At 38.7% G+C, this 27,500-nt stretch overlaps 1 protein-coding gene and 1 long non-coding RNA gene across 3 annotated transcripts in view; one reads left to right on the top strand and one right to left on the bottom strand.

Annotated features, from left to right (window-relative positions):
• The window catches only part of stpg2 (sperm-tail PG-rich repeat containing 2), an 87,689-nt gene that overhangs the window by 44,177 nt on the left and 16,012 nt on the right, over window positions 1–27,500 (top strand). For both annotated transcript variants that reach the window (XM_046035972.1, XM_046035973.1), the window contains exons 9-12: window positions 598–757; window positions 4,023–4,186; window positions 4,345–4,437; window positions 26,515–26,680. In XM_046035972.1, coding sequence (XP_045891928.1) covers window positions 598–757; window positions 4,023–4,186; window positions 4,345–4,437; window positions 26,515–26,680 — 583 coding nt within the window. The remainder of the gene's footprint in view (window positions 1–597; window positions 758–4,022; window positions 4,187–4,344; window positions 4,438–26,514; window positions 26,681–27,500) is intronic.
• On the bottom strand, window positions 9,902–12,693 carry LOC123960932. Its single transcript, XR_006822629.1, has 3 exons — window positions 12,488–12,693; window positions 11,620–11,668; window positions 9,902–10,057 (listed from the first exon to the last, which is right to left on the bottom strand). It is a non-coding gene; the product is annotated as an uncharacterized LOC123960932 (long non-coding RNA).

Below are 27,500 nucleotides of genomic sequence, written 5' to 3'. Positions count from 1 at the left end.
GCAAGACGCTGCCTTTATTAGTAACAATGGCAGTATTGGAAACGTGTCTGTTAGTGTGTGTGCTTACACAATATTACCATGAGAATCTTTTTCATCGCTATGGTTCATCCCACATGACCTGAACGGAGCAGAAGCTCAGCTGTGGCCTGAAAAGTAAAGCTTATACTGATCAAATTTGAGCCAGGTCCGACGGTGTCAAGCTGAACCTGAGATGTCCTAAAATGGCCACAAAGGATATACACTTTTGATTCAGATAAAAACATGGCCTTTCCTCAAATCAAATACACCAAGTTTGCTTTCTGGTGTGTAATGAGTAGTAAAACCCCACAAGGTTGATAGTGTGGTTACAGACTTGTGGGAAGGTAGTCTGTATTTGGTCAGGTTCAGTCTCACAGCTCTATAAAGCAAAAAAAACAAAGCAGGATTTGTTTTTGACTACTGGATGGGCACTGGTTAGAGAAAATAAATGGATTGTTAGTCATTTTAAAACTGTGCGGATCTCTGTTTTATTAAATTGTACAGTTCCAATTCTCTTTCCTGCCTTGAAGTTCTCTTTCTTCTTTATCTGTCTCATTTCCTTTCATCTCCCACTATTAGAGGTTTGGTCCTGTGAAGGAAGTGTCGCCCCCTGTTGGTGTATATAATGATCCCCGCTGTGCCCTGGAGCTGTTGAAGAAGACCACAGGAGTGAAGAAAAGTGCATTTGGCATCAGTGCAGTGCGCTTTACTCGTCACCACAAAAAATGCTCCACACCAGGTCAGTCTGTTGTGTGTGCCAATCTACTTTATGCTGTGCTCTTTTGGAGATATCTGGCATTGCTCTGTTTGCACAAAAGACAGAAGGTTGTTGCTTTGCACAGATTTCTTATACACAAATATACTTCTTAACATGGATCTAGCTCTTACAGTCAATAACTGAGGCTTGTCTTTGAATAGCCATACCCTGTCACACCTCATTGGCACTTGAGTGTCACCTTATAAGGTCTGAGGAAAGTATTTGTTTTGCTTTGTTTTGCTTTGTTGTTTTGTTTTTAAATTAGAATCCCCCTCTCATTCATTTCAAATCTATGTTCTTTAAAAGTTCAGATTCTAACTCTCGGTCTGACCATTGTACTCAATTTAAAAGTTATAATTAAGAATAAGTACTACTTTGCAACTTGTATTACCATTTTGAAATGAATTTGTGCAGTGTGTGTGTGTGTGTGTGTGTGCGCTTGTATTGTCCCAAGAGTGCTGAACCATTATGTTGTTCAATTCAATTAAATTAAATTTTATTTAAGTAGCGCCAAATCACAACAACAGTTATCTCACAGCGCTTTTCATAAAAGAGCAGGTCTAGACCGTACTCTGTGGGTTGTAGAGGTATTAGTAATTTCCAAAGTCCGTATTTGCATTTAGCCTTTGAAATTAGTCTCAGAATTGTAATCAATAATATGAAATCAAAAATGTACATGCATTTTATTTTTTTTAATACCGAGGTTTCATAATCTGAACGACAGCCATTTATATCAAAAAACCCTTCAGACTTTACCACCGGACACTCTCAAAAGTATGATTGAATTTGAGGACATTCTACGATTTGTCTGGAAAGATGAAATGTTAATGTGAAACTGCAAAAATATCATAGTAGTACCTCATGGCTGCTTTTAAGGGCCTTCCTTTTTTTCACTGTCATCTCATTAAACTTTGTACAGAAGGTGTACTTGTATTAGGCGTACATGTATTTTTGTTGTTTAATTTGTTCTCAATCAATTTTGGACTCTTGTAGAATCCGTGTATGGTTCGTTCTTTGATTATTTTGTTTCAAAACCATATCAGAAAAACTTGGGCGATGGTGGTGCCTGATTAAATGTAATTAAGATGAGCTTGAACATCAACATAAGTGGGTTTTTTGTTTGAAAAACAGGACATTATTATATAGCTGCAGTACCGGAGCCTGCTATTGGCTCAACATTCAGTTTGTAACTCACTAGCAACTGGAACAAGAACCCTTTCCTGAGAATCCTCCCTAAGATTTCTTCAGTTTAAAATTAATTCACTGATAGTTGTCAGTTGGCTACATCAAAAGGTAGGCTACAGAGCAAACATAAACTGTTATTAGTTAATTCAGCTAGCTGTATATTAACGAATCATACACAGATTAAAAGGTTCGGGTAATTTTCGTTCAGCCTCTCTAGGCTACACTGTTTCGACCTGACCTTTATTTTCTGAGATGGAAGAATTTAGAAAGTTGGGTGGCGCTGCGGAGAGCCTCCAAGAACACATGGATTAGGAGCATCGGACCACTGACCATCCAGTACGCCAGTTCCACTGGCAACACAACTCATAGGTCTACCGCCGGAGAGGGAGCGGGCGCTGGTGCGTACAGGGCGAGAAAGAGGAGGTTGCGGGAGGACCTGGTGCGCTGTGGATGGTCGATGATCCCTCTGGCTGGATGAAGCCTGACGCTACTGATTTACACATGATCCATGATGATAGGCTACAGAAAATGAATGGCAAAAATAGCATATTGTCGATATTTTAGAGACCCCCCAAAATATTACAAATCATGTTTCAGGGGAAATTCGAGTAAAGCTCCCCCTGTCTCCCCCATAGTTCCCTGCCTGGCTGTAGCCTCGAGAAAAAACTCTTGATAAACATATTTGGCTATTTTCTTAGATCGCTCAGGTAACCAGCTGCATCAGATCAGCCCAAAACAAAATGCTTCCTTGATGCTGACGTACTTAAGCTAGAAATGGGAGAATTCTAAGTGTTTGAGTGGCTCCTCCAGCTTGACGTGACCCTGCAAAACAGGTAGCCTATATTCTACATGATATGAGATGCGACTTGAAAAGAAATAGCCTTAGCCTATAGTCTATAAAATAAAATAAATAACTTGTCCATGTAATATTGACTTTTTGTTTCACACTGTACACAAACACTGTTGTCCTGGTTCTGGCCCTCCATTCACCCCAACCACATTCTTACTCAGTCTTTTCTGTTAAATATCATATACCTGCCTTTACCGTCACAAACTGACGCTACAGGGCTTCCCCCACTGCGTTGACCTATGACGTTATAGGGATCCCCAGTGCGTTACAAACAGACACCGATAGACCTTGACCATGCCAAAAGTGACGATTGATGAGAACGGGTTGTAGGGATACAATACTGGTCAAACATAGAACAAAATGCAGCTCCTTTTTTTCAGTTATGGGTTTAAAACAGAAAAACAAAACAGATATCTGTTTTTTGGTTTTCCATTTTTCCATTTTGGTTTTAAAACAGAAAAACCAAAAAACGATTTGGTTTTGAAACGAATTAATGAAAGAATGAACCATACACAGATTTTGTAGCATATATGTATTAATTTATTCAGATAAGTGCAATGTAAAAATCCACACCAGTGTTTAAGTGTTTCTCATTTGTGTTGCCTCATATAGTGTTGAATTTCTGTGTCTGTCTAACCCTTTTCAGTTTTTGTATCACGAATTCTGTGTCGTCAAATTTGTGAAAATGTTTTCTTCATTTGCTTGGGTCTCTAAATTGCTTTTGAGTATTTTCTAAATGTGTAGTTCCTGGGGCTTTCTCAGTATTATTAGAAATGAATTGTTTGTTTTTGAGAATTTTCTTCTTAAGGTGTTACCAAAGCAGGCTTTCATACATGCAGACAATGAGAGTGCACATAGTGCTGTACCGTTGAGGAGACAACTATTAAAATAGCAGTAACACATGAGTGTCTCCTAATGAAATTTAGTGCAACACAGGTGTGGTGCATGTGTCATTTTCAGTGTAAGCCAACACTACATGAATGCTACACACGCTGCCAAAACTAAAAACACTAAGCCAAAGTTACACCTACGCTACATGTGTCTAATGTCTGTGTCTTCACTGTAAGTCTATGTAAATTACTTTGGACAGAACTAACAGGTTTGAGGTAAAGTAAGCACTGTTGTCCATGACCATTTTACCTTGGGATGGTGAAAAGAAAGTTTAAAAACATACTCTTCACAAATAATCCCATCTTTCTGTACTTTGTGCAGGTCCAGGGTCCTATAATGTGTTTGAGCACGGTTTAGCCCAGGAGAGTTTTAAAAAGGCATTTTTAGAGAGAACCAGGAAGGGAGGCTTTGGCTCCATCGCTCAACGCAACTTCATCTTCCACAACAAGGAATCGATAAAGGCCCCAAGTCCAGGACAGTATGAGGTAAGAAGAACCATTGATATAGGCATTCATCAGTCTTTTCTCTGACATATATGTCCTGAAATTGATTAGGCTGAAATATACAGTTCTGTTATTATTTGACAGAAAACATTCATATCCTCATTGCAATGTGTGTGTGAATGCTATGTGTTTGCTTTCAGACAGAAAAGAAGACAGAGGAGCGCTACAAAAAGCAGCAGTCAGCGGTTTTCAAATCAGCCACAGAACGTCTGGCATTGTCACTACTGGCTAAAGTAAGTCTCTTTTCCAGTTTCCATCACACCATGTTTCAGTTGTAAAGCTGCCGAAACCTACTTAACAGAAGAGTCTAAGATGGAGTAAAACAGCATTACATGCCTTATACATACTTACATAAATGGGCCATCACAGCGGTAGCATCTGACCCACTATGCCAAGGGTCCTATTTTCCAGCAGTTAATTTTCTTTGACTGTGTCTTTTCTTCTTTTACTCCTCCTCTTAATGCTCATTTATGCTGAAGAAAACAGTTCACAATTCATGATAATTAATTTCTTGTTCCTTTCCCTTTTTCTTTGATCTTCCTTGTTCCTCTCTCCCGCCCGCTTTCCAGACGGTTTTTCTCAAACCGATGATAATTTAAACCTAATGTGATATATTTACATACCTGACTCTTTCCAAATTTAGGTATAACTTAATTTAATTGCATTTGAAAACAATTACAATACATATTATACGTATTATTATTGTTATTGTAGTAAATTAGCCGTATTTTATAGAGATATTCTATTAAGATAATCTTAATTAAGAAATCTGAGTATTTCTATAACCACCCAATCTTAAGGCAAAGATATACAAGAGTGCCTCACAGAGACTCACAGATTTATCTAAACCTCAGATCCAAACAGGTTTGCCATTTAGAAGTCTACTGCCTTCAGGGTATCAATAACATTTGTAAAAGTAATGATGGCATATTTCCATGGAATTAGAATTGTTTCAATATTATTGAACTAAATCTCTAGTATCAAATTAAATACATCTAATCAAGCGACAAGAAATATGATTTGAAACCAAAAAATTACCTCAACGAATTATTCTACACGTTCAGCACAAAAAAGACCCTTTTGATTATAACACTATCCACTTTCAGTTTTTTGCTTACGCTGCCAGTATTTTCATGTATGCTGCTGAAATCTTCTTTTCTGCTAAAGTTGGTGGAGGGAAATAAATAGTTGTACCACTTGTTGCGGCAAACAGGGGCTTAGCCCTGTAATACTCACTGACCTGAGACCTTTGTGTCCCAACTGAAACTGAACATTTCAGTTGCGTAATTGCAAAAAAACTGGCAGCGTAAACATAAAAAAGTAACAGCCAAACGTTAGTGATTAAAATGAAAGTGGAGGGTGCTGTAATCAAAAGGGCCCCCTGTTGAATGATTTAAGCGTGGATTTTGCTGTTGAGGTAATGATTTTGGTTTCAAATTATTTCTAATTAGGTCAATAATATTGAAACAATTCTAAATCCACATTCTTCAAAGACAGTTGGGTGCTCATTGTAGAATTAGAGTTATTTTCTTAAACATATTTTTTTCAGGCTTTTTTTTGCCTTTAATGATTGTATAGCTGGAGAGGGACAGGAAATGTGGGAGAGCGAGAGGGGGGCGACATGCAGCAAAGGGCCGCCGGTTGGATTTGAACCCCGGCCGCTGCAACAAGGACTAAGCCTTAGTACATGGGGCACGTGCTCTTCTAACTGAGCTAAACGGCGCACCAAATTATGGAGATTTAAACCAACTTCTTCATCTGTTCGTTCATCTTCAGTGACATTGAAAGTCAAGTGATGCTGCTTGAGTGAATCCGTTTCAAACTGCTTACTATAAGATGGTAACAGCACAGCCAAAGCGACCACTGAAAACACTGTAAATTCAGAGAGTGGCATTATTTCTAAGACTGTGTATTGTATGATTGCATCTGTTTTGATGAAATTATGGGAAATATTGCTAAAACCCTTGTCTTTATACTTTTACATTATTTAACACTCTAGCATTATGTATACAGTACCTGATGGTAATGTCAGCAAATAAATAACGGCAACAATGTTGCTGCATTTGAAAATGTGACAATGTTTGTGAAAGCTGGATTTCTTTGCCCTGTATGACACAGGATGGTGTTTACTTGCATATAAATAATGTGCTAATGAAGAAACACAGAGCAGCAGCTGGATGTGAGGCGTAGCGATTGAATCTCACTGACTCTAGTGTTGAAAAAATGGAGAAGAAAATTATGTAAATGTCCAGTGAAAGTGTATGCTACAGCATTTTAATATTCAAGATACACAATTTGTATGTTCAAGTACCCTTCTGGGTACCAGCTGGTGTTTACTCTTATTAACTCCAAAGGTTAGAAGTGTTATCTAAATCTTGAGGCAAAGGTCTGCAGGACTGATCTTAACACTGCTCTCTAGAAAGGCTGAGTTTAAAGGGTAATTCGGCACTCATGACAGAGGGCAGGAAATTGTAGGTGTACTGCTCCACATCACTGCGTTTAGTTTGTTGTCTCGTAGCTTTCATAGATATCTCTCACTCTCAGTTATACATCTTAATTTGGAAGCATGGCTTCCCATTTTTAATAATTAATTGTTTTTTGGGCGGTTTTTGCCTTTATTGAGTCACAAGAAAATCAAAGAAGGTAAACTACGGGAAAATAACTGTAAGAAATTTCTGGTGAATTTTGTTATCAGCCAGAGACTGAGCTGTCACACAAACGCAGCACAGAGACATACAGCCGGTGTGTACAGTGCTACCAAGCTAAATAAACTCAGACTAAACAAACGATACACCAGTCAAATTAGTGTGAATAACACCAGACAAAACTTCCCTTAATATTCAGTCTGAACACACCTTTCCAGTTCTTGAAAAAGTGATTATTTCAATTGCATCCTTTTAGCAAGATCTCATGTATCTTATGTATACTGTAATCAGTTTGCCCAACATTGCACTCAAGTCTTCAGTGTCATCCTCGCTATATGTTTTAGAGTTGAGGGTCACCATTGCTGGAATTGACTGTAACAAGTTTGCCTGATGCTTGACAGGTCATTAGCGATAAAAGAAAAAAGTAATACTGCGACTCTCAGTCACAAAAAGCTAATTTGATAAATACTGTCATAGACAACATCATCACACATTACATAACTTCATATTGCAATGTTTCAGTATGTATTTCAATATCAGATAAAAGTTTGAGTTTAAGTTTTTTGTGTTAGTGCACCAAGAAGATGGTCTCCAGGGACACAAGGGAGTCAAGGATGAAACAACATGTGAACAGAAAGGAAGGAGTAGAGAGAACAATTAAATGAGGAGAAAGAAGAAGGACATGCAGATGTAGAGTGAAGAGAAATTAGTATTAGAAAGAATTGTTACCTAAACAAATATCAGGAATAAAATAAGTTAAAGAAAGGGAGCTAATGGAGGAATGGAAAGGAGGGTGTGTGTGTGTGTGTGTGTGTGTGTCTGAGCAGATTGACAGCACAGTGAGGGGACTGACCAGCAGAGAGCACAGCTTTTCCTCAATTTTTCAAATATTCAAAGGTGGAAGCAAACATTAATTATTGCTCTAGAAATTCCTGTGTGTTAGCTTCAGTTTCAGTTGGACTTATTTCTAATGTGAGGATGCATCTCTATTATATCTCCTTTCATTCTTTCACTAGGCTCTCACATTTTTTCCATGTCTGACGCCATTGTCCTGCGCATGCATGTATGTTAATAGCTTTTTAGAAACCTGGTTAAATGTATATACTCTGATATGAAACTGGCTTTCTCCAGGAGAAATCTAGCTGGAGAAATTTCTCATCTCCCCTACTGCAATAATATAAAACAGGTTTCTCGTTTACATGATGTTTGAACACAAAAGAGAGAAGTGCAGTAAGAAATTTCTACTCTTGAATGACCTTTAAACTGTTACAGCTATGACAAATGCTGTAGAAATAGAAATTGTAAGTTATTTAAAATGATGTTTCACAAGTTAGAAAACAGCCGTGCTTAGGTCTTACCCAGGCCCAGTATTTCTCAGTCTTCACCATCAGGACACAGAGCCATGCTGGTTTTCATTCCTTCCGTTTAATCAGGGAGTGATTTACACCTCGGACACCAAGTGAATGCAATTAACTACCTGGTAGGACATAAAACCAGCAGGACTCTGGGTACAGAGCAGCAGGATTGAGAACTACTGCCCCGGCCTAGAAGGAGGATCGGAGCCTGAGGAATAAACAGGTGTGTCTAAGCGGACTCCTTACTTGTTTTCTACTTCTTTTGTCATCTATTTGGAGGTTTGTGACACAATACTAACGGAAAAAGCACTCGTAGAGATCTTTCAGTTAGGGATGGGCGTTTTCACCATAAAGATATTAATATCAATCAAATGAAAGTTGAAGAAAGCAAATAGTTAATTGTGGTTTTAAACTATTCTTTATGGTCAGAACATGACAAACACTCGCCAAACAGTGGCTCACTTAACAAATCTGAGGTAGAACAGTTTAAACAATTATGATTAAAAAAAATTCACCAAATATGCATTAGTAAAATTTGCAGTCCCCTTTCCTCAACAAAATAAATATCTTTATAGAAAATGTAAGTGCTAATTTGTTCATTATTCAGAGGAATTAAAATTGTACATTTATTGAACATTTGTTATATTGTTATTGAGGAAAATTATATTTTGATAATTAACGTTATTATTTTTCTTGGCCAGCTCTACTTTCAGTTCAGTTCATTCAAAATTTATTGATCCTAAGTTAACAACTAGTGAGGTCAGGGTCAGCTTCATCTGGGGGAAGGATGGTCACCTTATTCTCTGCCACCCTGTATCTGTTAGAGTTTTCTTTTTTACACTCAATAGTTTTTTGTACGCTAGTTTGGACAAACTTAGTCACCAACATTTACATTATTGTTAGTGTTACAATGTTTATGCATTTAGATAATGTGGATCACTCACATTTTGTGCATATCACAAATGAACTTGAGACTCATTAGAAAACTGAATGATCCATTAAGAATTCTGGTGCTGATCGCCTCTGTAATAGTCTCTACCTCATATATCTGTCTGCACTGTTTGCCATTTTTCATGACAATGGCTCCGTGTAGTTTTCTGTCAGGCTGCAGTATATTGTGCTGATGGATGATCTGGCTCACTCTGAATCTTTGGTGTGCTAGATCCTAATGTAGACAGTAGAAAGCTTGACAGCCACGTTAGACTTTCTCGTTGTCCGTCATTTTGACACACAGAGTTGTAGAAATTGGGCCATAATCTATTCTTACCTGTCATTTTAATTTAAATGTTTTATGATAATGAGACATAGCATATTTAATGCCATTTCATTTTCAAAAACAACTCAATCACAATAATATTTAATATACAGAATTTCTAGATTATGCATTTCTAAGGGCAAGGAGAGAAAAGATGAACAGAGACACTTATCATGTCACCATGTGAAGCAAATGCTTTTTACCTCCTTGCTGCCACTTGCTTCCCCGTAACATTTGCTGCTGCTGGCTGATAAACAGTATTGCTTGCTTGTTGTTCATCCTCCACAGCAATCCCAATTTTTTTCACCTTGTTAATCAAGCACAATACAATTATTGGGCTTTCTAAAGAAAATTTGGACACTCAGCTGCCTTGACATTTGGCTAGCTAGAATTTGTAGCGATATTGTTACAATGAGTACTCCTGAGGACCCAATAGTATAAATACATTTTTTTTTACAGTTTTATTGACAGCTTCTCATGAATGTGCAACAGTGATTTCTTGCTGGCATTCTTGTGAGCAGGCAGGCAGGCGGCGGAGAAACGGGTGAAAAAACTGAAGGAGTCAGAAAGACTGAGATCTCTGACAGGGACCAAAAACCTAAGGCACAAGAAAAAAAGATCGGGTAACAAGAGCTAGAACGCTGGACTACATTCTGAAGTTGTCCATAGAGCGAATACCACAAAAGTGAACAGAGAATCTGGCATTACTTAACGTTATGGTGGATCGTCATTGTTAAAAAAAAATTCAGTACATATAATGACTGGAGAATGTTTGGTTAACGCATCCTCTTGTACAACACACAGTCCACATAATGTCTGTGTTTCACATTTTCATGCACTGTGTAGCTACAGTATAGATCTCGATGTTGGAGGTCTTGTAAGTTCAAATTATCAGCGGTAGACTTTCATTATATGCCAGACGCACAGGGTGTTTAAATATTTAACAATGGCTTTAACTTGGTTCAATTCCCAGTAGCACTACATCCAGCTTGGTTTTGTGTTCCCACAAACATAATTGGCTGCAATCACAGGTGGGGAGCTGGCAAGGTCGAGGTGAAAAGAAGCGGCTGGTGGGCACCATGTGTCATGGAGGTAGCACATGTCTGTCTGCAGCCCTCCGCGAGCAAACAGCAGGGTTAGCAGTGAGTGACAGGTAAAGTCTGGAAGGTTTGGACTTGCTAAATTGGGAGAAAACGGATTAGGGTTAGGGGGGAAAAGTGCATAAAATGAAGACAATAGCTTCTTTTACTGTTCTTTAGAGAAGCAGTATTACCTACATATTTCCCTTCCTGTCTCGCTCTTTTTTTCTTTCTGTGCAGTGCCTCTAAGAGCTCTGTGGAGAAGATCTGAGGCCACTTGTAATGGCTCCACACAGAGCCTCCTTTATGACCAGTTAATGAAAAATAACCCAGGGATGTCTTAGCTGTAACAGTTAGCCACATGCCGCGCTGCAGCCTAGGCTGTATCCCTGGCAACGGTCCCCCCACTGGGACGGATATTAAAAGTGTCTAATCAGGAAACAATCATGATCATGAGAAGGGCTTAAGACAAGAAAGAAAAGAAAAAAAGAATAAAGGCGGAAAGTTCGTCTTCATTGTCTGTTTCATGTTTGGAAGTCTTCTGTACTTTGACTTAAAAAAGCTTCATCTAGCAGTAGTGGTCGCCATTGTGTTGAAGAAATTATTCACACTGCATGGCTTTTGAAATCAGAAATATGGATGATGTACCACGTCGGTTAAAATGATAGAAGCTGTCTTGTGGGGTCCATTAAACACAACAGGGACTTGTTATCTGACTTCCAGGAGATTTATTACATTATTTCCTCTGTCTTCACTATTAGCTGCTCTGTCTGATCTTTTGTTTCTTATCGTATTTTGAAGTCCAATTCATTTATTTTGACACTGAATTTCAAATCTGCCTATTCCCAAATCCACTCTATAAGGATTTGATTCCCAAGCAGTGGTTAAATACATATTGAATAACAGGCATGGCACGATTTATTAAGGTTGTTTTTTCATTATCTTGTGGCATGCCCTAATTCAAAAGATGCTTAAATTTCTGACAGTCTGAAATAAAACACACCACAGCTAGTTCAAATATTTGAAGCAATGTCAGATCTGTACTTTAGCTTCAGGTCTGGATCTGATAGGAGTTGATTACCTGTCTGTGGAGAAGAAAGAATCAGACATGTTCTTGAGAAATGACAGATCTGAAAAAAGAGATGATTATGAGTAGAGCATATCTGAAATGAGAGTTTGCTTTACTGTCACATCTAATCCAATCCTCTTTTCCACTATTGTTTCTCCTGATCTCCATCTTTCGGTCTCTTGTTCTGTTCTCTCCTCCCTCTTCTCTTTCTCTTCTTTTCCTTTACTCCCTCTTCCCTTCCTCCTCCCACCCCACGTTCAGTATTCTCTTCTCTCCATCTCCCACCTTGTCCTCCTTCCTCCTGGCCAACCCTTTCTGATAATGACCTTTCAATTGCAGAGGTCGTGGGATACCCTAAGGCAGCACTGGGAGAGAATAAATGTGGAATTTAATTTGGACCTATGTTTTACCCTGAGGCAGTGGAGTCCCTCTCTCTTCTATAGATCAGTGAAATATTGTCTCTTGAAGTGACATGAGAGAAGTTGTCTGTCTGTCAGTTTTTATTAATACGTTTGTGCCTTTCTTTATCTCTGTCAGTTTTGTTCTATTGCCAGTGATGTCAAGATTAATAGAGGTCCTGATGGATGGTTATTGTTATACTCAGTGAGATTGAGGGATTATCAATGGCAAGGGTACTGGTTCAATAATAAGGTGTTAGCAATAGCATTAATAAGAAGTGCACTTTCACATATTAGTGCACTATCAGTGAATAGTGGGCTGTGGGTTGAATTTGCAATGTAATCCATTAATCCATAATTATTTGACTGGCAATTAATCTTGGATCATTTGGTACACATAAATATCCATGGGTTAAACATATATAGAAATAAAAGTACAGAGTACAGAATGTTGCTAAATTCAACCGATGCCTCAGACTCACCTTGTTGCATCGGTAATATTTTTAAAGGAATCCAAATGGTTTCCCCACCAGCTACGTCAATACTTTATACAAAAGTACTTTAAGACAGCGAGAGGTTTGCCGCCCCCTCTGTTGTTTTCGACATAACCAAGACCAGAGCCGTGCTGCTTAAGTGGGCAACGGCGGCAAGGTGTGTAAGTGCGGCAGCCGCTCTTTCCGTTGTTGACGGTTAGACTTATTTTTAAACTCACCACTGCAGCTCGCTGCGTGACCATGGCAACCACAAAAAACACACAATGGAAAACGATGCAGGAGCAAATTTTTACTGATATCAGAGTTTTCTCAATTATAATTGGACAAGTATGGCAATCCACAAAAACTGTTTAAGAGCAACATCTGCTTTGAAGTTTAATTATCCAAGCTGCGCCAATTTACAATATTTATAATATTAGTTTGAAAAACTTGTAATTGTGTCTTAAGGCTTCCTATTTCCTCTGTTTATTTACAGTAAGAAACTGTATATTTAGCTATTGTGAGCTATGGGATGAGATTAGAATAGGCTGATAGCAGCAACCTGTACCATATAGTATAAGGCAGCAGAGGCAGTGGTAATAACTTAGTGTCTGAAAACATAGTAGTGCATTGCAACCACAAAAAGTGTGAAACTTTGAGTGAAGGGCATGGCTACGATGTTCATAAACTGGTTTGCTATTTAGTTAATATATATTTATAGGCAAATGCAGGGAATCAACAAGTGTGAAAGTGCAAAAAAGGGTTGAAGTGCACTAAAACACACATGATAGTGTTCGAGTATCCCTAAGTGATCCACTAATACAGGATTGCCTCCATAGTTTCTTATTGTGCATTGTACAACTAAAATTAGCTTCAAACCTTCTCATTACATGTTCTGATAGTAATTTTTAAAAAACAAACTCAGAGCATACATGTTTTCATGCAAGTGTAATAAGTAATACTCATAATAAAATATCTCATATAACCCTCAATAACAACAGTTCATAAAAATCTATTTTCAGTTGTATTCTGACAGAAAAGCCAAATATTTGACAATATAAACCTCTTGTTTAATAAGCAGGTCTGTTGGCTCCATGCTAGTCATTTTAAACTGATGTAGCCAAGTAATAATGTCTCTGCCAGTCAAACAAATTTCACTTTATCTGCACTAATATCTGTTACGCTGACAACGAACAACACATATAATTCTCCTTCCTCAGTGTGTAACTGGCTTGATGGAATCAGACAGACAATATTAAAATGTGGCTTTTATTACATTTACCACTGGCAGTGATTGGAAGCAGGATTCATAATACACCAACGGTGTGAAAATAAAAACTAAAATAAATAGAAAAGGAGGCACCTCACAACTGGAGACATTTTCATCCTTTACTTGCCAACTCTGTTATGCTAACTTCCAGTATCATGGCAACAAATACATATAGTTACTCGTTGTACAATTAACTTGTCACAGTTGTTACCGGGATTGGCAGGTAATAAGGTACTAGTTTACTGTGAAGGCTGAATTATGTGTCAGGTGCGGCTCTGTGTAAGGTACTGTACGTAGATGTGCACCTACTCAAATATATAACTTCAACAGAAACTGTGGGGCTATGTGGAGACTGGAATGCTCTGTTTTCCCTCCTACCTGTTTCTGGTGCCAATTGTCTTTGTAAATGTCATTCACCACATAGAAATCTTATTCAGTAGCTGCTGTATTGTATTACTGGTCCAGTGTCACAGACAGACATCATTCACAAGGCCTGACGCAGTCAAGGAAAACCTCACAAATGTAATTTACAAGTGGAAAAACACCACATTGCTCTCAGAAAAAAAAGATACCACAAACAAAGGGGCTTGAGAAGGACAGGGACAATGAGGGGAGATGAAACTGGATGGAAGAAACAGTGGGAGGGAATGGAGGAAAGACCAAGAGAATGAGAGAGAGAGAGAGAGAGAGAGAGAGAGTATAATGTGTAATTATCTATCATATTAGTTCTGGTCAAGATAATTAGAGTGTTTGCTAAACATACATTTATCAAACTGAAGAGCAGCATCGCCCACCTGCTCTGCAGATTGAACCAAAATGAAAAAAATCCACGAGGTGAACTTATATTTATGGGAGTGAGACTGACAGAGGGATGAAGGACAGAGAGAGAAAAACATAATGTAGACAAAAAAACAAAGATGGAGGCAGTGATGAGAAGAAGTGGGACTTGTCTATGGCTCTAGAGAGATAAAGATGATAAATAAATATAGGCCATTTGAGTCAGACAAAGTGTGTGACAGCTCCAAGGAAGTTAATGCAATGGGCAAGATGTTCTTGAAGGAAAATATGCAGCGGCCCAGGATTTGTCACTTATTGACTTTTTGTCTCTGTGTTTCATTGCATTTTTATGATATATCCATGGACATCTAATGACATGTCATGGTACAGCCTCTATTTATGGGAGGCAGGGGAGTCGGGTGATGAAAGAAAGGAACAAAAACAGGAAAATGGAGTTATAGATTTGATATGGATTTTACTGTCAGCTGTCAGGGTAATGATGATGATGTGAATCCCTGTGAGAATTTGAGCACGGCCACATACATACACTAGTGCACATGCAGAGAAAGTGACTCGCTCAAATTGTGCCCCCACATATGTGCCTATATTTATGCAACAACTTGCAGAATGTACACACAGTATACATGCATTCGTCCAATTGCACAAGCTTGTAAATGCATACACATATATTCTAGTACCACATGCACAGGAAATATACACACACAAATGCACAATTAAGTGACTGAATGAGAAGGGCTTAGTGACACTTCCACCCCGAGGCTTCAGACAGTAACACTCCCATCATGCTCTGCTCAATATTCTCCTGAACTATTCATAAACGTGATGGATAGAAAGATTTGAAGAAGGGAGGGAGGGAGGCAAAGTAGTGGGGTTCTGACAAGAGCTTTTTACTTTCTTTTTATTTCTCTTTCACCCTGCCCACTCTCTTTCATTTGTTCTCAGCTATAAACAAAATAAAAAAGGAAATGACAAACAATGATATTGATTTTGTGCACACAAGTCAGCTCATCATGCTGTGCTCAATATTCTACTGAACAATTCATAAATATGATGGATAGAAAGATTTGAAGAAGGGAGGGAGGGGGGAAGCAAAGTAGTGGGGTTCTGACAAGAGCTTTTTACTCCCTTTTACTCCCTTTGTGCACACGGGTCAGTCAGTTTGCCCATGTGTAAATGTGCCTCCCTGTCTGCTGATTTACACACCTACCTGTCCTAGTTAGCTATCTGCTTTGGCCTTGCAACTTTGCTCTAAACATAAAGTCACAGTGAAACTGTATTTTAATTAGTTTAACTTAGTTTAAGTATTAGGATAGGATTTAAACGAAGAAACAACACTGCTCCTTATCCACTAACTGGGAATTTAGACTAAAAGCAGCACTGTCTTAAAAAACCACAAGAGGATGCGTTGGTGTGGGGGTGTTGTTGTAGGAAGTGGTGAGACAATGAAACTTGAATTAGGAAGGCTGATGTGAGTAATATCTCCATGAATTTGAAGGCTTATCAGAAGCCACACTACTGCGCAGCTGTTAATAATACAGTGAGAAAGGTTTTTACAACTCGAGAGAGTTATCATGGCAACAATTGTTTTATCCTCCATCAGAGCGATTGTGAGGTAAACTGTAGTAATCTTATTCTAACAGGAATGTGCTCATGCGCATATTGGTTAGCCAAAACAGTCCTTTCATGGATAACTTGGCATTGACTTGAGCCAGGTTCAACTTAATTGCTGGGCGAGCCTGCTTTTTTTTTGTTTTGTTTTTTTGACAGAGCAGTAGCCTCATTGAAATGAATAAGGGGGATACATTAAAGCCAATGTGCCAACTGTACGTTAGCTGTACGCAAACTAGCAACAGATACACTGACTGTATCTGTGGGAGTGTGCCTGTTTGTTTTTGTTTAGCTCAGTCTCTGATCTCAGCAGGCCTGCGACCTCTGACATACAGCAATTGTAAGTTGCTTTGGACAAGAGTCATGTAAATGAAAATTTTTCAAAGAATAATGAAAAAGGAATATGCAGAAAGTAAATAAATAAAGTATATATACTTTATTTATTTACTTTCTGCATATTCCTTCCTATGTTTCTCCAATTGGTGTCTTAGAATGAATTTACCCTTTGTTGAGTGTTGAAGTGTCTGAAGCAAAAGCTGCAGGTCCAGTGCTTTAGCCTGACCTACTGTATGTCTCCATTTTACTTGTAGATGTATTATTTATGGACTATTTTAAACCATCGTCTGGCCTCTAAAGTGCCTCTGTCTGGGCCTCTGTTCTTGTTTCCTGCTGTACTTTACAGTTAAATTGTTGTTAAATTGCTGTCCAAGTCATCTAAGTGAAGACTGATTCTCAGATCATATAATGACCTGATCAGCTAACAGAGATAGAGAAGAGGGCTGCATGATAGATGATAATGGACAGAGATAAAAGGACAAAACTAAAAGTTTGGAGTTCTGCCAGTAGCTTCTAGAGACTGTAATGTCCATGACCCCTCACAATATATTATTCTAAACCTAGTCTGAAGTTGTTTTTGTGCCTAAACCAAACCAAACCTTAACCATAGTGTTGTCACATCATAAACCAGATTGATTTTTCAGTAGTGATTTGAAATGTTTTTGGCAGGACAGACATATTATGTCAGCAGATCAGAAAATGCTAGAATACACTGGGCAAACAATGTATTTTGGCTTTTAATTTGGAGGCATTGTTTCAGTTTGCCTGTTGGGTTTCTGACATTTATATCTTGCTCTCTATTCCTCATCCCTTTAGGGAGGCACAAGAGGAAAGCCATGGAGTGTCCAAAAGGGAAAGGGCTCATCCTCTGGGGAGCATAAATGTGCTCAATTAATTTAATGGAAGTCTTCCCTTGAGAGTAGAGAGATTTATTTTTTGTGTACAAATAGAAATAATTTTTGCCTGTTGGTGGTGCCAGAGAAACTGTCAGCGGGTCACAAAACATGGCACTGGAAACATTAGCGTGTTTCAATAGGCAATGCCAATAAAACAGATGTTTGGCAGGTTTCATTATTTGTAGGTAAACCAAGAAACATAGATTTTGGGAGCTTTGAGAGAATGATAGATACTGATATTAAGACACATTAATAACTACAATGTCAGGAGATTGTGAATGAGAAAAAGTCAACAGAGAGTCAACAACAATATTACAATGCAGTGCTGCTTAGCAGCTGACTTATATAGCCGTAACAGCTTAATATAAAAAAACAGCTTTCCTACAATATGTTATTGTGGTAAAAAGTGAACAAATAGTCACCTAATATGTGGTTTGAATTTTAATCTTTTACAAGATTTTAATTTCCCACTTGCTAAATGGACTGATGGACTTCACCTGTCTTCTAATTAAGTTGTGGTGAGCTTAATTTCCTGCCTTGAGTGGCATAGATACATATTAAGTGATTCATATCTACTGAAAATATAATGTTGAAATCTTTTTAATAGCACTAGTACATCGTTTCAAGCCCATCTTGATTTATAAAGACACCATGGGGAGGGGGAGGGGCGGTAAAATAAAAGAAAGTAGAGTGAAAGTAGAGACCACGTAGAGTCAGACAGTGAAAGGAGAGCTTCAGCCACTGGAATAAAAGTGGAAAATGAGACTGCATGCATGAGCAACAGAGGAAAGGGCAGAGAAAAGAGACAGCAGAACAAGTGAGTCTTAAAATGTGTGATAGAGCACAGATGGAGAACTTGTCTGTGTAGCACTTTCAGATTTTATGATGTGTGGATGCTCTCTAAGTTATTGCTTGGAGGAAAAGATCACATACGCTTGGTGAAATTCTTTTTCTTTCTCTTCCTCTCTTGCTGTGAAGTCCTGGTTATTGTTGCCTCCCTGCTGTCTTACTGTTATAAAAGAAGTCAACTGAAAAACAGCCCATCCTCAAAGACAGCCTGTGACTCAAAATAAAAGACATTTTACAAGGGAAGATGGATAAACACCATTTGATTTCACACATTCACACACCTCCAGAGCGTACTACTCCGTATTATATGCTTAATTACTTTGCTCTATACTGTCAAGGGGACACTGAGTGCAGAAGCTGAGAACTGAGGTGTGGACCCAAATGCAGACTGTAGGCAAGGTTGTTGCAGTTCGAATAAAGATTTATTAACACAAAACTAAACAGGCTTACGCTGGGAGCTCAGCGGCAAATGTCCAAACAAAACATAATCCAAAGGGAAGAATCCAAGAATGAAGTACAAACCAATGAAATAATCCAAAAGCACAGAACACTCAATTCAAACAACGCAAGGACATGACAAGGACTGAAGACAACTGAGGACAATATATACACTGGTAAACGAGCAGGGAGGGAAGCACAGCTGAAATACATCAGGTAATCAACCACAAGGACAAAGCTAGACAAGGACACCAGGTAAAGAGGATTACCAAAATAAAACAGGAAGTAAAGTTCAAAGGAACACACAAGGATGGATCTATCAAAGTAAAACACAAAACATGGAAAGACAGCAAAATCAGGGCACGGACAGAGACGGGATCAAACAGAAGACAAGACTACACTAAAACATGGAGATCTAAGACTAAGGACTAGGACATAGACCATAATGATAGTACACAGATCAGGAAAACACGAAAGCACAGGACTAAGGAAATAATGGCAAAAACCAGAAACCCACAGGGAAAAAATACAACTCATAACATATACCACCCGTCACACGCAAGGGTCGTATTGAAAGTAAAATGCAAGGATAAAGGGATACACTTATAAACTGCAAAAGCCAAAAAGCCCTCATACTTTCATATAAACTGCATTCAAGCTGCTGTTTTGTTTCCAAGCTAGTCTACTGATAGACAGTTGGTGCCTCTAACAAGGCAAGAAACGTAGCATTGCCTCAACAAAGGCAGTGAAAAAGACAACTACAAACTATCAAACGTGGATGTAAACCATGCGGGATTTAGAAATATTTCTTAATGCTGGATAATGGGGAAGGAAATGCACACAACACATTTGTTAGAACCCAAGGACACACACAATGTGTTTAGGTCAGAAACACTGAATGTAAATATAACCTTTTCTTTATTTACAAGAAAACTCGAAAAAAAATACTTTGATAAGGTAAGAGAACACTCGTCTGTTGCATCTGTTGATGCAGATGAATGATAATTGGATGGGGTTCAAAGCTCAGGAAAAAGCAAGCTAGCTTGACTCAAGTTTTGTTTTGTGTCAGACGACTGTTTCTGAAGTCAAGAAGAAACTTAAGCATCAAACATGCGTTGTTTTATTTGAACAAACAACTGCAACTCTGTTTCTGGTGAGGAAAGTCTTAAAAAAGCAGCACATAGGAAAAAAATCCACATGTGATTCAGTGTTTTGAGTAAGCTAAAGTGATTTGTTAGTCCTTTTCTCTCTCTGCCTTGGAAAAAAGCTGACACATACACACAGAAGATAATGTCTTCTTTCATGCGTTGTCTGTCCCTCTCTCTGTCTTAAATTCAGTGTCATGTTCAAGAAAGCAGAGTCGCACAAACAGACTCGATTTAAGAAATACAGTCAGGTAGCAGCTTTTATATAGTACATGATGTAAAATAACACCATTTTGATAAATGAAGCCTTTCAGATGCACCTTTTCTGTCTAGTGTCAGAATCAGCCACGTGCTCCGCCTGTCAAATTTCATTTGTATCGACCTGCTTTTCAAAATCTTCAGTGGCGTGTGAGAGATTGGATCCAATTTGTATTTATTTATCTGAGAATAATGGAATTGTCAGCAGATATCTGTGGACCTGTGCCACTGCCCAGAATAGATATCAGTATTAAAACAAATGAAAAACTTCTTTTCCAGTTTTAGATTGGATTAGAGGAAGTAAAATGTGACCAGGTCTGGTCCTTTAATTTGATACTGTCTGTGTTTATTATCAGGCTTAAGTTTAACTTTTTCTGCCAATTGTCTCAACTTCATTAAATATATTACCATGGCATGTCCCCGCCATTTTCTTTCTTCATCCTATTGTACTTCTGATTGTCTGTTTTTATATTGTCTGCATCTTGCTCCATATCTGTATTTTTCCCTCTCCCTCTAAGTTAATCAGTCTCCCTTCGTCTTTCTCTTTGCCCCACTCATGTGGATAATGTAGGCACATGTGGTGAGCAGCTGTGTGTCCCATGTGTGCATGTGCATGCCTACATGGACATTTCTCTGTCCAAAGTATGGGCACCAGCTGTGTCCAGCAGCTGTGTGTATAGTGCATTTTGTGTGTGTGTGTGTCTGTGTTGCCATATGCAGGTGTGGGCACCCATTTTATGCAGCAGCTGTGTGTTTTGTGTGTGTTTGGTTATGGACAGCTGTTTAGTAGCAGGTGATGATTTTAGGAGCCAAGCTGACAGCCAGGCAGGCGACCAGGGGGACAACGAGGAGAGCTAAGCCCAATAAGATGTGAGCAGGGCTGGGCTGAGCTGGGCGTTTACTCAACCAGGCCTTCTGGACCTCTGCTCGATGGCCCGTGGTTCAGGAGGGACCCAGCTGTGGGTGTCAGTGTTTATACAGGACTTTAAACCCGCCAGACTTCACAGACAGCTTACTGATTACTACTGTGAATAAATCACTCACAGGGAGACAGTTACAATGAGTCAAGACTTAAAAGGTTCTGGGTTTAAACTCACTATGGTTTACATCTAAACTGGAATCTAATTCTTCCACACTGATGTTACTCAAAATCAGATTATCTGCTCAGGTGTGCATTTAAATGTAACATGTGATGTAGTGAAATGAAAGAACTATAGCTATTAAAACACAGAGGAAAGAAGAGAGGTTAAGCAAAACAAAAAAGCAAGACGGCCGAGAGACAGTTGATTTGATGGACATTTTTTGTTGCAAGAATAGTGGGGGAAAACAGAGAGAAAACAATAGGCATCAAAACATGATGGACAGAGAAAGAAGATAGGGAACAAGAAAGACAAAAAGAGGAGACATGGATAAAATGAAATGAAGGAGAAAGCAAGATATACAAGACTACAAAACACAGCAGAAAACTGTAGCTGTCAGCAAATTGTTAGACTAACTACTGCCTATAAAGTGCAAATAGGAAGCAAATGGGACCCATATGCTTTCCTTCTGTCATTCCGTCTATATTGAAGACCTGTCTAAACCCTCATTAAGGCCTTATGACACCAGCCATACCTCCACTACTAAAATCAGGCAGATGGTTATCAACCTCTCTATGATGAGACACCAGCTGTGTTTATGACACAGAATGTCGTAGATGGTCTATTCTGGGAGGAAAACAAGCAAACGAATGCTGTGTTCACTTTTCATCTTAACACTAGCAATCTATTTTGTTACAAAAGATAAAGCAACACACAAAGCCATAATCAAGCACAAAAAATGCTTATTTAAAAAAAAAATGGTACCACTAAGCAGACTTGCATGTCAGGCTTGTTTGTGCATGTGATGTTAGTATTGATAGAGTACTTCTTCTTGCTCATTATTTGTCTCGCACCAGTTAGTATATTTTGGCATGTGATTAGTGACTTTGATTTGAATTTAGGGCAAATAATTGTAAAGAGGGAACAACATTTACAGGAACCCCTCTAAAAAGCTGACGTAATAAACTGACAAATAACCCAGGTTTAGTTGCATCCTACACCAAGCTGTAACCAGTCTGTTCATTGTGCAGTATGTGTGTACACTTTTTAATAAGCCACCTCCCTTGCCTGCCAGGAAGTTTCACTGTTAAGAGGAACAGATAAGCCTCATGTGACATTGTGGATGTAAGAGGCAGAGCCTAAGTAACCATTATTATTTATTAGACTTTAAATGGGGATATCAAGCCGGTTCATTATCTGCATTTTATGCCAGCAAGAGGACAAAGTGCAGAGTCGGTGTAATAGCCACTTTAAGGATGTGGAGCTTTTAAAAAAGAACCTGCCTGTACATTTTTGTCTCAACTTTTGACAGTAGAAATACAACAAAGTTAGACTTTAATTACACTTTCTTAAAGCAGTGGAGCATCAAGTACAAATTAGTTCCCAACTATATTCGTAACTGAGTCTTGGTCAACTTTCAACATTTCAGAACGTAGCTTCAGTGGTTAAGATTGTGTCAGTTTATTTCTCAACACAACACCAAATCATTTTTAAACCTGTGAAGATAAAATGAATGATAAACAATTTTTATGGATATTTGAATATGTCATGGGCATTAGTACGTAGTGTAGTGTGTCGCATACATACGTACACACAGACATTAGTGCACATACACACTGAGAATGTATCTTCTCTCTTGTCCAGTCTTTTGAAATATGGAAATAAAGTCTAAAAATAGCATTCTGCTCTGCGAGGAAGAATGAAAGGTGTTAATAGTAATGAGAGGATGAAGAATGGGATGTGGTGGTGGTGGTAGCAGCACACACACTCAAACACACACACACACACACACACACATGCATCTTATGTGTTAGGCCTGGCCATTAGTTAAAGCTGTCAGTGTATACACTGAGCTACATCGTTAGTATGGCCGTTGTCAGGTACACTAGAGTGGCCATTAGTGTAAGAGAACATGATGCGGAAGAAAGGCTATAAGAAGATAACAAGTAACATCTGACTTTGTGTTTGCATTTTGTTTAAACTATTATGAGGCTGTCCATGTAACTGAGAATATGTTTTGCATTTTGTATTGGATGTCAAGGATGCTACGGTGTAATATGTTGCTGATCCGCGTAGAAATGTTCTTTTTATTTGATCGTACAGGAAGGGAGGACAGTGGCTTATGCAGTCTGTTAAAAATGGGGCTCATTATTTTGTATTAAAAAGAATCTGAGGCTGAAATATTTGATAAAATCTAGATAATACAAATATCATGCAGAAATTCTAATTTTAAAAACATTTTAAGAGTTACTTTGAAGGTCACCAGTGTTTTTGTCCCTACAAGATAGTTTAATAACTTATCTCAAATAATTCATTAGTAATGCAGAGTATGCTTTTCAGCAGCCGAGTAAATCATTTTCAGCAGTTAAGCAATTGGCAAAATTCGTCAGTCATGTCTGACTTGCTGTCTCCTGCTGTTGTTTACTTCTCAGGGAAACACCGCTATAATGACAGTGGGGTTTGTGCAGCTGTTTTGTAACTACCCAGCAGTGATCTGATACAAGCCCAGACTTACAGTTTTTAGAAAAGTCCTTAAACAATGTCATTTCAAGTCTACAAAGTCTGAATGAAAAGCACATCTATTCATCCGGCTTATGCTTTTGCAAACCTTCAAGGAGAAGGTCATTGCCACTGCCATTTTGTCTACGAGCAAGGGAATATTATACTTCTAATATATCATTTTATTTGATTTTATGGCCAGTTTTGTAGTTTGTTTTGTTTGGATAGATGGGCATTTACTGGAAAAGCATATTCTTTGACTAACTGCTTCGACAGGTGATTTGGATGAACTCAACACGTCTTGACAGTATCTTATGTAAGGCAGAACTGCACATTGCAGCACACAATTCAGGACATACTGTATGCTGTTCATGGATGGACTTCTGCTGCATTGCCTCTCATTGTACACTTTTACTTAATTCAGTATTTTACTGTTAGTTTATTTAGTATTTACCATGACTTCATGATTTATTGAATTCCTCCCACAGTATGCTTTATTGGTAGTTCTATACTGTCTTAGTTAACTAGAACTATGACTTCACGTTTATATTTAACATTGCATGAATCAAAAGAGAATCTTTTTTTTTTTTCTTCACTTTCATTAAAAAAGGCTGTCAGGTGTGACAGTCTGTCTTGGTGCTAGCATCACATCAATATTCAGTTTCAGTTATTCTTGTGTCACTGCCTGTCTGGCATCTACATTATACTGTATGCAGTCTGAGATATTTTTCAGACAGTCAAGGGCATTGTGACGGAATCGTTAGGAAAAGTTGTGTTTGTGTGTGTCTCTGTGTGTATGTAAGTATTGAGCTGTCTAAATGTCGAGGGTGTGTAATTAAAAACAACCTGAGTGCTGTCAATAGGTGATGACTGCTACTGGGAACAGTGGTTTGCTCCATATTCAGGTATAATTACAGACTATGGGGCCCCTCGACAGGTGTGTGTGTGCACATTGTGTTGCAGAGGTTGGAGGATGATTGCTCTGCACTGTTAGATAGATCTGTGACAGATGTGTGTGTGCCTACAGGTGTGTGCGTGTTCCTGTGTGTGTGTGTGTGTGTGTGTGTGTGTGTGTGTCAAATCCAACATCAGACATACTCCAAAGCCAACTGTACAGTAACAGGTGACACAACTTTTCCTCATCATCATTCAATTCATCTTATTTTTCTGCAATGCCACAGTTGCTTACAACATCACACAGAATCTTGTTTGTGTGTGAGTGTGTGTGTGCGCCTGTAAATTGACTGTATGTGTGTGCGAGGTTGTATTGTCGTGCACACGTGCTTGCCTCCTTTTACTCCCACTGTGTCTATAATGAAAAGCTAAATAGCCTGGGTTAGCAATGATTAAAGATGGACGGCTACCTAGGAGCAGAAGGAGAAAACAGCAGTCGGGAAATGACAGTTGGAGGTAAATGACAGCTCTGCTAAGTTTAGGATAAATGGATCGTGCAGCTATATTCAGCCTTCGCCATCAATTATTAAAAGACCCACCGACAAGACAAATCCTCCTCTGCAGCGCTGGTAGTGCAAGATTCTCACCAGGTGACATTATTCACCCAGTTCCCTTTGAGGATCCCAATTTCTACAACTGGGATCCATTTCATGTTCACATCAGCAAGGGTGCCTCTGTGAATTAGCTCCTAATTATTAGCAATTCATTAATGACTAAGAATGTAATGGCCTTGTTATGGAAGCCATTTATCTGAAATTACCTGTGATGTGTTGCAAATGTTGTCCCATGTTCCTATTATTGTTTCCTGTGTGGAGAAGCTGCAATGATAATATAATAACAGATGTGAGCCAAACACTCATTTGCACCATGGAGGAGATATCAGTGCGCACGCGTGCGTGTGTCTGTGTGTGTGTGTGTGTGTGTGTGTGTCTGCATTTGCTTGTAAATTATGTGACTGCACTGTATGTCCTTGTGATATTCATGCATGAATATGTGTACATGGGTGATATTGTAACAAGTCCGAGAGTGTGCTCTTGATAACAGATAGGTGAGTGGGTCATTAGTTGTTTTATAATGAGCGTGTGTCTGTTACACAGTGGACTTGCCAGTTGTGTTATCTAATAAGGAGACCAGAAATGTGTGTTACATTGTCCAGCATATCCCAGAGTGTTAGAAAACAGTGGCAGGGGACACTGTGACTCCACGTTTTGTTTTCTACACCATCATTCAGTTCTTTCCAATATATAGAAATGTTGTGTAAAGTGTGTCTGTTTTTAGCCTATGGACTTTGGTGTCCCCCTGACTTTTCTTCCAGTGCCAGCATCAGGTAAACATTTTCAGTTTTTTACTGAAACATCTCGACAGCTGTTGAATGGATTTCGAAGAAATTTACAGATATACAGATATTCCACAGTGTCCAGAAAATTAATCCTTTTGATCTCCTGACTTTTTATCTTACACAACCAGCAGGTCAAAGTTTGCATTTGTCCGGTGAAATATCTCATCGACTGCAAGAACTGGCACAACATTTTGTGCCGATGTTCATTGTCTCCAGACAACGTACCCTAATGACTGTGGTCATCCTCAGTGTGCCACATTGGTCAAAATTATACCAAAATGGTCAAAATATTAATTTCCCAATACTTAATACCCCAGTAGTTAGTAAGATAGGTAGTTCCAGCTGTACTTTGTGTTTAGTGCTAATTAGAAAATGTTAGCATGCTAACCCACTACATTAAGATGGCGATTGGCGGTGAACATTGGTCTGCTAAACAGCAGCATGTTTAAATGCCGATATTAGCATTTAGCTAACCTCACAGAGCTTGCAGCATGGCTGTAGACTCTTAGTCTTGTTATATACATAAAGTCATGTCAAATTAAACATTCTCCTCTCCTCTTCCTGTAGGATTCCCCTCCACCCAACAGTTACAACGTGAGTCAGACATTTGAGAAGGCTAATGGCAGCTCTTACTTTAAACTCCGAACTGAAGGAGCAAAGAGACGTCAGAGTTCCTTCCTCTCTGCTGCACCGCGGGATGATTTCTTCCAGCCTTGTGATCCAAGTGTACCAGGTATCACATTTGTCTATCTGTCTATCTCAGTGCTGAACATTCGGGAGCCGTACGGCTCCACCCTTTCACCATCATGCAGTCCAATTAGCTCCATCTCTGTGGGCATCTAACCCAATATTTACCTCAATTACACTCCCATTGAAAAATGTTGTTTCAAAATTGATAGATTCATGACTTACTTGGATAATTTATGACTAGCCCCATTTCACCAGGGAACTCAACCCATGAGGCATCCCAAACCGTTTAACCGAAATCCAATTTGCATATAAATAGATTTGGACTGTTTGCAATAGTGTTTCTTCTTTGTACGCACAGTCACACGCACACTGAAACACCCACACGCACTGAGGAAGATATGCGGACACATGCACGTGGACACTCGTGCACACATATAGACTCACATCGAGACACACACATACAATCATTTTGCCCATTATTGCATTTGCATTTGTGAATTGGTCAACAGTATATGGAATATTAGAGAACGTTATATTCCCCACATGCTAGGTCCCCCTGCAATCACATTTCTGATAATGTTAAGATCATTTAACTATTTAACATTTTTTGACACACACACACACACACACACACAGTCCCTGCAGAGTGACTGTGTTTTATGTAATGGTCTGTGACATTAGCATTGGCTCAAGGTCTTTATTATACACACACGTTGTTTTTTGTGGTACATTTTTGTGTGTTACTTTAGAAGTGAAAGTGATTGCAGTTAGCTGTTGGGTCAGACAAACATTTTCTGAATTTATACTCTAAAATTGTGTTAAACCAGTGATGGATTCTTTTTTTTTTTTTCCTTATCATAATT

This window comes from Micropterus dolomieu, linkage group LG21, assembly GCF_021292245.1.
Source record: "Micropterus dolomieu isolate WLL.071019.BEF.003 ecotype Adirondacks linkage group LG21, ASM2129224v1, whole genome shotgun sequence".
Lineage (NCBI taxonomy): Eukaryota > Metazoa > Chordata > Actinopteri > Centrarchiformes > Centrarchidae > Micropterus > Micropterus dolomieu.
Note: the sequence above shows the minus strand (reverse complement) of the source record. Positions and strands in the feature narration are given on the sequence as shown.